The sequence below is a fragment of the Taudactylus pleione genome, unplaced genomic scaffold (assembly GCF_031769625.1).
Source record: "Taudactylus pleione unplaced genomic scaffold, aTauple2 ptg001314l, whole genome shotgun sequence".
NCBI classification, from domain to species: Eukaryota; Metazoa; Chordata; class Amphibia; order Anura; family Myobatrachidae; genus Taudactylus; species Taudactylus pleione.
The window spans coordinates 13,746,224-13,758,698 of NW_028285714.1; the positions used below are offsets into that span (position 1 = coordinate 13,746,224).

Here is a 12,475-nt window from a genome sequence, read left to right on the forward strand (position 1 = left end):
GTTCTCCCGACAGAGCACAGTAAAGTTAAGAAAAGAAAAAACATATTTTTTTGATAAACTTTACTGTGTTCTGCCGAGAGAACACAGGGCCTGATTCAGAGATGAACGCAACTGCAAATTGCACGCAGATCAAGCGATTGTTTGCTATTGCGCATGCATCGCACTGTGCGAAGGCAGCAGTGCGATCGCCCTGCGTTCACACAGACCATGGAGGCCCATTGCAGATTGACTTGAAGTGACCATTTGGGGGTGTTGACAAGAGGTGGTTAGCGAAACGCAGGCGTGTCTGGCCATTTGAACGCATTGACAAGGGCGTGCACAAATTAGCCACTACAATTGCATACGCAGCTCTGCGTGGCAGAAGAGCTACCTGGCCTGCGTTAGATCAGACCTGGCGCAAGGGTAAAATGGCCGTCGATGAACTTCGATGGTAACGATGTTTATGTAGGTATGCGTAGTTGCACACAAGCGAGAAGGCAGTAGTGGGCGTCTTTATGCTCGGGTGATCTTTGCTAACATTTGCATATTTTTGCAACTGCGTTGCGTACGGAAACGCAGTTGCGATCCCATCAGCGTCCGTCTCTGAATCAGGCCCACAGAGTCAGCACAGCAGACGGAGCCTGAGAAGCGACCACAGTGACTGAGGGAGCAAGCAGAGGACCTGCCCAGCTGACAGCAGGTAAGTGTAACCTGCTATACGCCACCTGACACTGGCGGATAGTAACACCATCAAATTCCAAAAATACATAATTTTCGGAATTTGATGAATAGCATCGCCTGTATGGAGAGTGTGGACATTAACGCAGGCGGACTTAACCAGGATATATCAGTGATATCTCCTGTGTTACGTTTTCTTCATGAATACTAAGATAATGGTAATTAAGGAAAATGTCCTTAAAACCGTTATTTTAGTGTTGATTAATAGGCCCCTTAGTCTCCCACTGCTGCTGACTGCCAGGTCCCCGTCTCCCACTGCTGCTGGCTGTTCCCCATCTCCCACCGCTGCTGGCTGCTGGTTTACCAGTCTCCCACTGCTGGTGACTTCTATCCGGATTCTGGCTCCCACCACTGTTGACTGTTCCCCCGGTCCCGACTCCCACCGCTGCTGACTGCTCCCAGTGTCCCAGCTCCCACTGCTGCTGACTGCTCCATGGGTCCCCGTCTACCACCGCTGCTGGCTGCCTCCCAGATCTTCATCTCCCAACGCTGCTGACTGCTCCCCGGGTCCCACCGCTGCTGACAGCTCCCAGACTCCCCCCGCTGGTGACTGCTCCCTGGGTCCCCGGGTCCCCCCGCTGGTGACTGCTCCCCGGGTCCCCCCGCTGGTGACTGCTCCCTGGATCCCCCCGCTGGTGACTGCTCCCCGGGTCCCCCCGCTGGTGACTGCTCCCCGGGTCCCCCCGCTGGTGACTGCTCCCCGGGTCCCCCCGCTGGTGACTGCTCCCCGGGTCCCCCCGCTGGTGACTACTCCCCAGGGCCCCAGTCTCCCACCGCAGTCCATGTAAGTGCTGCTCTTTTATATTTAAAATAAAATTAATAAACTTGTGTCAGCAACTTCAGCCTCTTCTGCGGTTCTGGCTCCACTGGCTTCTGTGATCAGGGAAAGTTATCACTCTTCCGAAAAGCTGTCTCCGCAAAAGGAGCAGCTTTTCGAAAGTGTTAATTTTATTACTGGCTCTTCATGAATTGCATAATTGTTTAGTAAAAAAAAAAAAGTGGCAAATTTAAAAGGAAGACCCCCATTTACTAACGAGTTTTATCACCAAAACGAGTGATACATTTCACTGTGTATGATAAATGGGGCTCCAGCCAATCAGCTCCCAACTGTCATTTTTCTAACAGTTGACAGTTGGGAGCTGATTGGCTGTTGCCCCATTTATCATACACAGCGACATTTATCACTCGTTTTGGTGATAAAACTTGTTAGTAAATGAGGCTCTAAATTTTCACCAGTTACAACTTTTTCATAATGAATAGAGCCCTGAATCTTTTTGTGTTGGCATCAGGAGAAAAACAACTAATGTCATGTACAAAGCAATCTTATAAGATCTCGGTAAAAAAAAAGACCATCGCCATAAATTCAAAACGGATTCCGTGCGAAGCTGGGGTGGGTCGCTAGTAGATTGTAAAACCAGTATGGCACTTGAACCATAATGCATAGGATATATTCATATTTTGTGCCACCCTGAGCAGAGAGAGAGGTAGAATTCACAAAAAACACCAAATATATGTACCTCAATGCCACACAGTCTTCACACAAGTAATAAGTAGAAGATAAACCTGGAGCTTGTCCTTTACTAGGTCTGACATGGCGTAGCACAAAAAATAAATAAATAGTTTTTATAAACGTTTGCTGAAGTTTTATCTCATTACTAGCAGAGGTGGACAAATAAAGGTCAGTACTGCTATCACTTACTTCCTTTCTTTCATATTCCACCACAACATTCACAGTATTCGTTCCATTGGGAAGGAAGGGGGGTCTGTCATCCTCATCGTCTATTTTGACCAGGAAGGACTGTTCTATCTCCACCTCCTTGGCGCCATCTCTCACTACGCATTTTGCTACAAGATCATACTGCTCTCTCTCTTCTCGGTCCAGGGGTTGGGATAGATTCACCTCCGATGTATCACGGTTGTACTGGAAAGGAGAGTGTTGGTCTGTATAGGAAGAAACATGAAACTGGAGTAATTCATCTTTCATGTTAATCCAAGATGGTGAAGATGTACAAAGCTCTTTCAGAAATAGCACATTTCGAACTGCTGTATGTAAAACCAGTTAAAGAAAATACTTTATAGCTTTTATTGCTACCAATATCTTCAAATTCGACATTTTGTATGCTCCTTGCTTCCTTCTGTACCTACCAGCCTAATAATAGGGGAACCATTTCCTACCTATACCATTCCATACATGAATTGGAGTGCCTTCCCTTAGCTGCCTAATTTGCATATTATATTCATTCATATGGATAGAGTTGGCACATGTTTTTCATATTTTCCATTATAGCTATGCAAGAACTATTTGTTATGCTGGCATCTGTTGTGGACGACGTTCATTTAGTCTCTCTCATATATATTATATATATATATATAATTAAAAGTAAAGCTTATTTGGGAACTACAATAAAGAAAAAGGAAGGGACCTGTCCTGTGTCCTGCATTGTTCTCTGTGCAAGGTGCACGATGGTCCTTGGAACTGGCCCAGGGAAATTAATCTGGGCTTAGCGTTGAAAGTACATGAGAAAATATGTGGGAAGTGTGAAATGTCTCTCCAAAGCACAACCTGTTAACAATATATAGGCCCATTTCATTGCCATTGTCTCCAAAAATCCAGCTCTGTTTATTTTCAATAGGTCTTAACTTAATGAGGAGAGTGATGGCATGTCTTTATTACAGGTCACCATTTGTGTTTTTATTATGATGGTTGATGTGCATCTAGAAATGCACTTTATTTTCAGCAGAAGTGCAGTTGGAAGGTGAAAAAACACACCTTGCTAAAGCGCAGGACAAGACCTAGTGCTGGAAATATAGGGGGAGATGCATGAAGTTATTCAAAAGAGGAGGACAGGTGGAAAAGTTAGCCAGACTGTGGCAACAAAACAGCTTCTACCTAGCATTTTATAAAATATACTTTACACATGATAGCAAGAAGTTGATTGGTTAATATGGGCAATTTTCCACTTGTCCCATTTAGAAGGTTTCATACATCTCCCCTTTTGCAGAGTCAGTAAGGCGCTCTCAAAAATCTGGAAAATCCCCCATAATGTCCCCTCTTTACCCCTTTATCACATTATAAATAATTTAATTCTGCAAAATAAAATCCTATTTTAAAACTAGTTGCTACCGTAGGTGTACCAATTCACATTCCACAATGACAAGGACCACTAGCCCAAATCTTTTGCTCTAAAATATTGCAAAGTGTTATTCCCTGGACAACATGACCTGGAAATCCACGCGTTTCTCCATTAAACCAGGTGCATTTATCTAAAGGTAGATGAGAGAAGCGAGTATAACCATAGAGTAATCTACCTAGAGAAATAGAGATATGGGGTCCTGTAACAGGTTCCTCCATTCAAACCAGCCAGTGGAGCAGAAACACTGGTGGATGTGACGTTTTGTAGAGTCCAGCAGAGCATAAATGTAACTTTCCCTGACTCCAAAATAGGCGGACACTTTCATTTCACTATGCAGTGAAGCCTTCAACAAATCCATCATAAAAAGAAAAAAAATTCTTGCAAATAAGGGACATGGATCATGGAGTAGAAAAAAATCCAATGTTGCAAAATACAATTTTTTTTTCAGCCACAGAAATGAGCACCAGGAGTTTCTTGCATCCACTAATAATTTTTACAGCATCAAATGTAACAGCAAAGATGCCCACTCCTGTGATAAGGGTACATAATTTACAAGCTCATACAAGGCAAATGTCTTAGCTTGGATCCATAAGTGTCTTGATCAGTGTACAGGCACATTTGGTACACATTGGAAATTGTTGGAAGGAGACAAATAGCCTCCATAATATACTATAAAATGAATTTCTTAATACATGGTGGATGATAAGGTTGTATTAACAAAAGCAAAGTTTTGGCCTGGACACATCTACCAGGTTTAACGTAGGGAAAGGAAACAGCCAGTTATACATACTTGGAATAGACATAATGGGGAATACTCTGAAGCCTGTACCAGAAAGTGATTGCACAAACAATCTGAGGATTGGCGAGGGTCAGGTCTAGTTTGTTAGAGGCATCTGATGGTGACAAAAGGACAATATTGTATAATGTTGAGCCTACAAAAAGGCAAATGTATGCAGTCTTCTGAAGTCATTTATGGAGCATGCTTCAGAAAAGGTAAGTTACTTGAATTGAAAATTTATTAAAAAAACATGTCAATAGCCCATAATCCTTGGCGTGGCCAGACAGTAAAGGGAGAACAAGCCTCCCCATCCTTAAATTCCTCATTGTCCAGCAAATGGAAGAACAGAGAGTGGTGACTATTTACCAGGCATTTATATGCCATAGAGCCCAAGATGACATCAATAATATTGGCCACAGAGGGGGATCATGGCAGTGACGGTGGAAAAAATACATCAAAGACATCATTGGCAAAAATTGTTGTTCCAAAATTGTGTTCGCTTAACAATCTCGGTGATGCACCCAATCATGAATATACCCACAAATAGCCTGGTTGTACAGTTCAACATCGGGGAGATTCACTCCACCCTACGCCTTACGACCACTAGATTAATTCTGGTCTTTTATTGTTCTACATGAAATGATGAAAAGCTATATTTATACAAGGTAGGTCAGTACAAGACAAATTGGGAACGGTTTGCAAAAGATACATGATCTTATGGACAATCACTTTTTTAATAAGTTAAGTCTGCCTAAAAAGGATAAAGGAAGGTGACACCACTACTTTAGTTAATCCACTACCTTTAGAATGAGTTCAAATCAGAGTGTCCATTGCTTTAGGGACATGGGGCCTGATTCAGTACGGATCACAACTGCAATTGCAATAGCGATTACGCACTGCGAAGATATGTTAATCCTCTGCAATCGCTATGCCGTCACAGCACAACATAAGAACGCCAACCTTACCTTACACACATCCGCAATATCTTAACAAGACTGCGAAACCATTAGTAACATCGAGTACCATCGCAACCTCACACACACTTGCACAAGCTCTGACCTTACTCAGGAATTGCTAACCTCGTCACACAGAGTAAGTACCCAAGCTGCATATGGCATCACAGTGGATAATTTATGCATGCCCATGCAATGGTGTTCAAATGCACTGGCACGCCTGCTTTTTGCAGACTACCCCCCGGCACCACCCCCAAATGGTACTCCGTCACTCTGCAATGTATCTGCATAGTGATTGTAGCGGAGTCACTCTGCAGTCAAGTGTTTGTGCACTGCGATGCATGTGCAGAACGTCACAATCGGCCGATTGCGTGCGTAATCGCAGTTGCCATCATTGCTGAATCAGGCCCATAGATCCCCATATACTTTACATAAGATGTGGACCACTGATGACCCAAAGAGTCACCCCAAACCGGCCTCAGCCCGTCGTCCAAAAATAAGGCACCAATTTATCCACAGTAATGGAGAAGCCTGATATCAGTCCAAATTGTGATATTTTATCCATAATTCTAGATAGACAGCGTGGCGGATGAGATGCAAATAAAAAGGAGATAATTCACAAAGGCCGTGACTTTTACCAGTATACCCGCAAAATCGTCCCAGTCCTGTAAGATGTGGAGCAACAAGTAGAGGGCTAGAATAAAAGGAGGGGAGACCTTGGGGCAATCTTGACAGGTCCCCCTAGAGAGCCTCAATGGGTCACCTCACCACATATGTAATTAATCACTAGATAGAAAATGGGGGTCATGATAGATATAACTGACAATATTCGTAAAATGAGGACCAAATGCACATTGATAAAAGAAGTTATGCAAATGCTTCCAGGTGACCCTGTCAAAAGCCTTTTGTGTGTTTAAACTCAAAAGCACATCATCAGTATGGAAGATGGCGGATGACCGTGCCGCAGCTAGAGCTGTGCAAACTCCTTTGACAATATGGCGACCATTTGCAAATCCCAATTGACGTGACATAAGAATCTGCGGCATAATGGATTGGATGCTATTTGCCATGAGTTTCTTTAGTAATTTATATTCTTGATTGAAAACGGATGTCAGGTTTGGGGAGCAAAATCGTGACTGCATCATTAAATGTGGGGTACAAGACCTGACCATTAACGATAGACCGAAACAAGCGAGTCAGGATTGATACATTATTCCCTCCAGTATCTTATAACAGCCTCCATTGAGCCCATCAGAGCCTGGGGACTTATCAGAGGGAAGAGAGCAGATAGTACATAGTAACTCCTCCACCAAAATTTCCCTCTGCTGGGCAGTTAGTACTAGAAGATAAGGATTACTCTAAACCAGTAATCTACACTCCGCAGTTCTTGCCCATTTAGAGAGGTTTCTAGCAGTTGTTTATGTTTGGAGTAAAAATGGAGATAGTCTTGGGACGGGTTAACAGAATAAAATTGAAAAGAGGACACCATTTGGTTATGAAGGGCATTATAAGTATTTGTATATACCTTGCACTGCTTAGCCTAATATTCAAAGATACTACCTCTGAGGAGTGTGTTAGACATCTCCCACAAGAGTACAGTTTTTTCCCATTGATCAATGTTGTCGCTAGCATAGTCACACCATGAATGCCAAGGACAAGATTGAAAATCAATTCTATGCAAAGACAGAAATAAGGCATTAGTGACCTATCATACAAAAACACATTTTTTAAACTGGAGGGTGACCTATAGTAGGAGTATCAGGAGTGTGAGGAGTAGCAAAATTAAAGAGAGAGCTGGCAGTATCAGGGTCATTAAAAAAAAAAAAAAAAAAAGTGAGGCATGCCGTTGTGGACGACTTTAGGCTTGGCCAGGTATAGTAGAGTAAAAATTAATATTGTGGTAAAAAAATAGAATTAAAATTCAGGTTAAAGGCCGTGCTAATAGAGTGGACAATTCATGAAAAATCATGACTGAGAGTCCCGAACTGTCAGACCCTTTTGCAGTAAGACATGAGGACATTTTTCTCATCATTGTTGTCCAGATACTTTGCCATTACCGGTCGGGGGTGGTGACCAGCTCTTTCAAGATCAATCCTATGGGCTCTATCATTGGCAACATTGTCAGTCACTCGAGATGGGAACCCTGAGAACTCGATCAAAATCCATGCTAATAAAGTCAGGTTCCTGGGTGGTTTCTGGGCTCCCAATGAACCAGGGGTTGTTGTTATGGCAGTTGTGATTCTCCAGGTCATCCAATTTCTCCTAGTGGTGCAAGGACTCTTTCCTGTTTATCAATGACATTTTGTATAACCAGGATCATGTCCTCAGTGTCCCTGGCCCTCTGCTCCAATTCAACAATATGGTTTTAGATTCCAGGCGTGAAATAAGAGTTCAGGGACAACTGAATACCATAAATTTTTCTTTCCAGGGTCGAAATCACCTAAGTTCCTGAGCCACAGAAAGTGTAGCTGGGGCCACAGCCACCACAGAGGGTTGCAAGCCTTGGGAAGGTCCAGGAGCCTCTGACAGTTCCATAGAGTAGCAATCATTGACCAGGCTAGTGATGTGTGGTGAAGCAAGTGATAGGGGGCTGTGGCTGTAACGTGGACCTGTAGTGTAGGTACAGTTTCACAGACTTACCGCAATGTTTGTGAAGTCAGTCCTCCCACAGGGCAGGGAAATAGCTGCGATTCCCAGCAGGGGAATCCAATAGCCACTTCCTGAATGTGGATGTCAGGCAAGGGAGCAGGAATGGCAGTAGTTCCCGGCAGGGCAGGCCGCCCGCGGCAAGATGTTTGCTGTAACAGGCCGCATCCTCAGCTGGGCTCCATGGGGGTGCTCATAATCCTGATCCACCTGGTTTCATGTGGCGCACATTCCTCAGGGACCCTGTTTATTTTTTCTGCCGCTCTTCAGTAGGTGTACACATTAATATCTGCAGGACACTGCTAAAACATTTCTTACAACTGTCCTGATTCGCTGAATTAAAAGATGGAGCTTATATGAAAGTGTGCGAGTATTGCCTAAAACTGGGAGTATCCAGGGCAGAGTTGATCTTGTCAATTTTTGTATGTCTAAATGTTGGCAAAATGAATAATAATAAAAATTGTTATACAGAAATTACCAGTTAATGAATTCACAGAGCTTGCAATAAGCATAATAGGGTAAACAATCCACAGTTGACAAGGTGCATAAGGCCTTACCTAATATTATTGTGTAGCTGACACTAATATTTGGGCACAGCTGTGCAGAGAAATGCGGGTGAAACCTGTAGAGAGTGCCCGCAGGTCTGTTTTCTTTGATGTGGTAAGACCGGTCAGTTTCACTAAAGCACAGGTCTTTGGGTTGTAGCAAAGAGCAATTGGAAAATGGCATGTTGTTAAATGAAAGACTAACATCAGCGAAGGGGGCATTTTCACATCCCTCATCTTGAAATGTAGCATTGAACACCTTGATCCTGAACCACAGAGCGGATGTTGAGCTACCTTGGAAAAATTGAAAAAGAAAAACAATGTGTCAAATACTTTTCATTTCAGTTATCTCCTAGTGGCACAACTTTTCCTCGTGATTATGTAAGGATATCTGCAAAACATGCACTGTTAGCGATCTTTGATGACCTGATGTGAGAAACCCCTATAAAAGTAAACTGCTCATATAATAAGGATCTGTACAGAACGCTGCCCCAATATAGTACCAAACCAACCTTTTTATACCATTTAGCATGTTTAATAATTCTGCAAATCTTTCACTTTGTAAGAAAAGTCATAAAATCAATTTTCAGGAAGGGATTTTCCTAAAGAACTTCAGATATGTGGATAGCAAAATCTCAAAGGATAGTTATTTTTGGGAATCAAATATTTGAAAAGGGATGCGGTCATAATACCGACCGCTGGGATTCCACGCACAGAATGCCAGCGCCAGAATCCAGACACCTGTCAGAATCCCGGCGCCTGCATCATCCCCGCCAGCATCCCGTAGGTATGTATCGGGTTTAGGGGGAGGGTTAGCATTAGGCACTAGGGAGAGGGTTAGGCTTAGGGTGCGAAGAGGGGGAGGGTTAGGATACTGACCGACAGGTGTCGGTATCCTAACCTTGTCGGGATGCCGGTATCTGGGTCCCGAGCGCCAGCATCCCGTACCCAACCAATTTAAAAATTATTTCAGGAAGTTGAACAGCATTTGAAGTAGAAACATGTTCTGGTGATCTCTGCAAAGGCTGTGAACAAATAATTATTAGTTACATAATAAAATAAATACTTTACAAGCAAATGAGGTTCTGGATGATAAAAGATCATAGACTGATACTTAGCACCAGCAAAATTAAAAAAATAAATAAAAACAAATTGGGTGGTAATATTGTGCATTTTGATTACTTAAAACACATCAGACTAAATATAACCTTTATAAATGGAAGGACAACTATTTTAAATGCAGATAAAAAGAGAATATCATGTAAAGACCCCCCCAGACCCCCTCCCCCATCTATACAGTACTTACATTCTACCCCAAAAAGTACACGTATAGGGATTTCATACTGTGTTCAACTTTTACTCCTATGAACTTTAAATATATCAACTACACTCTGTGATACCAGCTGGCAGATGACTGGGCAAAACAGTTTGTCCTTTACTATGTGAACTATATATATCTCGTTAGTGAATACTATTGAAAAAGATAATATCAGAGGTCGCTACAACATTGTACACTACTTACTTAATTCATTGAAGTCTTTCCTTGTAAAGGTCTTGTTGAGATAGAGGACTCCTGTCTGCTCATCAATGTGGAAGAAGTGGATGAATTTCTCATTCACAAAGGTTGAGCAAAGCTTGTAGCGTGGTATTTCTCCTGGGGTGTCCCTCATTGCATGGACCTGTAAGATGATGGAGCTAGCAGGCTGGTCAGGGTATATTCTTTCCAAGTAAAATTTTCTTGTTAAATACAGTGCCGAAGTAGCTGTCAAGAAAAAAATAAAAATAATAATCATACCTTGCACCTATTTATAGGTTGCATTGGTTGGGGTTGTTTTATTGTAGATCATACTTCCCTACTCCCCTTATTTTTAGGAGCTCTCCTGGACAACAAATAGTTTATTGTGAATTGTGATGTGCCTGTCTATGTGTCTTTTTTTTAATTGATATCTCTTTCTTTTTTTCATGCTTTATGAAAATGAAAAACATGGATCTGTTTAAAGAGGAAGCAGGATTTCAAATGGATTGTTAAAGACTCAAAAGTTCTCCTGCCAAAAGTAACTTACACCACAATATTTCAGTGCCGTAACAGGGCAGCAGTGCGCCCTGTACTGGCACTGCCCCATAAAACTGGAGTGCTACTGGCTGCGGGGTGCCATTCCAGGCACCCAGCAAGCCACATGCAGGTGCTGTGGCGATGGTGCCACCCCCAGAGCCCTGCACGTTGGCACAGGTTGCACACGCCTAGTTACGACCCTGTGCTAATTAATCACACTTATTGATAGTCTAAAACGGCCCTCCAGCTGCTGTGGGACTACATATCCCAGCATGCCCTGACACAGTTTTAACATGCCCAAATAGCAAAACTGTGTCAGTGCATGCTGGGATGTGTAGTTTCACTGCAGCTGGAGGGACGTATGTTTGACACCCCTGGTCTAAAACATATTACACCATGACAAAAAAAAGGGTGTGTGTTTTTTCTATGTACAAAAAGCGTGATTGATTTGTTGGTGAAGATATTGAGAATTATGACCCATGTTGAAAAGTAAATACATTTTGGTTATAAGTGGCCCCCTTTTAGTTATGGTTTAGTGGAAGTGTCTAAATTCACTGCTTTTGCTCTCTATCAGGGGTATTCAATATGAGTGCGATAACATCGTTTTTGCGTTAATATCGGAGGTATGACATCATTATCGCAGGTTTTACTTTTACACCGTATTCAATTTCAAAGACTTATCGCAGTTTTGAAAAGTCTTTGATAAAAAACGGGGATAAGTTTTCACCATTGAATAGGTGTCGAAAAAAAGTGCAGAATTGGGGTTTAGGGGTGCAGGCTTAAAAAAAATAGCCTGCACCCCTGGGAATGACATTTAAAAAAGAACTGTGTCAAAAAAAGTTTTTTAAAAAAATAGGGAAACCCCAAAAAATTCATTTAAAAATTGGGGTGAAAAAGAAAAAATGGAAAAAATTGTTTAACAATAGAGAAATAGGTTCAGGGCTATTCTGCATGTATGCGGCAGGTGTTTTCTAGAATAGATTTATAGCGGCAGGTGCACAAATGCAGAATTTTTAAAAACTTACTTTAGGGACATCAAATACCCCAAATTTGATGGGACCACTTAAAAAAACAAAAAAAATAACCTAAGTGCTCTTCTGCATCACTTCTTCAATGTCGGAAAAAAACACCTGCTGCGGCTATTTAAATCCTCGATTTTCAATTAAAGGCTAAAACGGGGGTACCCATAGTGTTCCCCCATGTTTTTACTACTTTAGGGGGTCTTACAATTTTTTTAAAGAAAAATTCGTAACTTTACGCAAATCCAACTTCGGAGTTTCCCGTTTTCGTTAATTTTATATTGAATACGGGTATAAGCGGGAGCGCGCGTGATACTTTAACGCAGGTAAAAACTCCGAAATGAAACATTAACTTCGACAGTGAAGTTAACGTTTCATATTGATTACCCCTCTAAATTTCAGTTTTCAGAATGGAAGAATAGACCAGGCACCAGAATCCAGTACACTTCCTCAATACAGTGATCTGTCCAGGGGCTTGATGACATGAGTCACAGTAAACCGCGTCATTGTTGCACCATCTTCATTGCACAACGCCACCAAGTGCAGCATTGCATGGAGGAGGTGTCACAGATATGATTCGCAGTACCATAACCCCCACATAGAAATATAGACAGATATGTTGCACATTTT

The 12,475-nt window shown here is 42.3% G+C and overlaps 1 protein-coding gene across 1 annotated transcript in view; it reads right to left on the reverse strand.

Moving 5' to 3' along the window:
• Window positions 1–12,475, reverse strand: part of RET (ret proto-oncogene) — a 155,149-nt gene that overhangs the window by 73,851 nt on the left and 68,823 nt on the right. The window contains exons 2-4 of the mRNA XM_088463107.1: window positions 10,296–10,535; window positions 8,786–9,067; window positions 2,417–2,658 (exon numbers count right to left, since the gene is read on the reverse strand). Coding sequence (XP_088319233.1) covers window positions 2,417–2,658; window positions 8,786–9,067; window positions 10,296–10,535 — 764 coding nt within the window. The remainder of the gene's footprint in view (window positions 1–2,416; window positions 2,659–8,785; window positions 9,068–10,295; window positions 10,536–12,475) is intronic.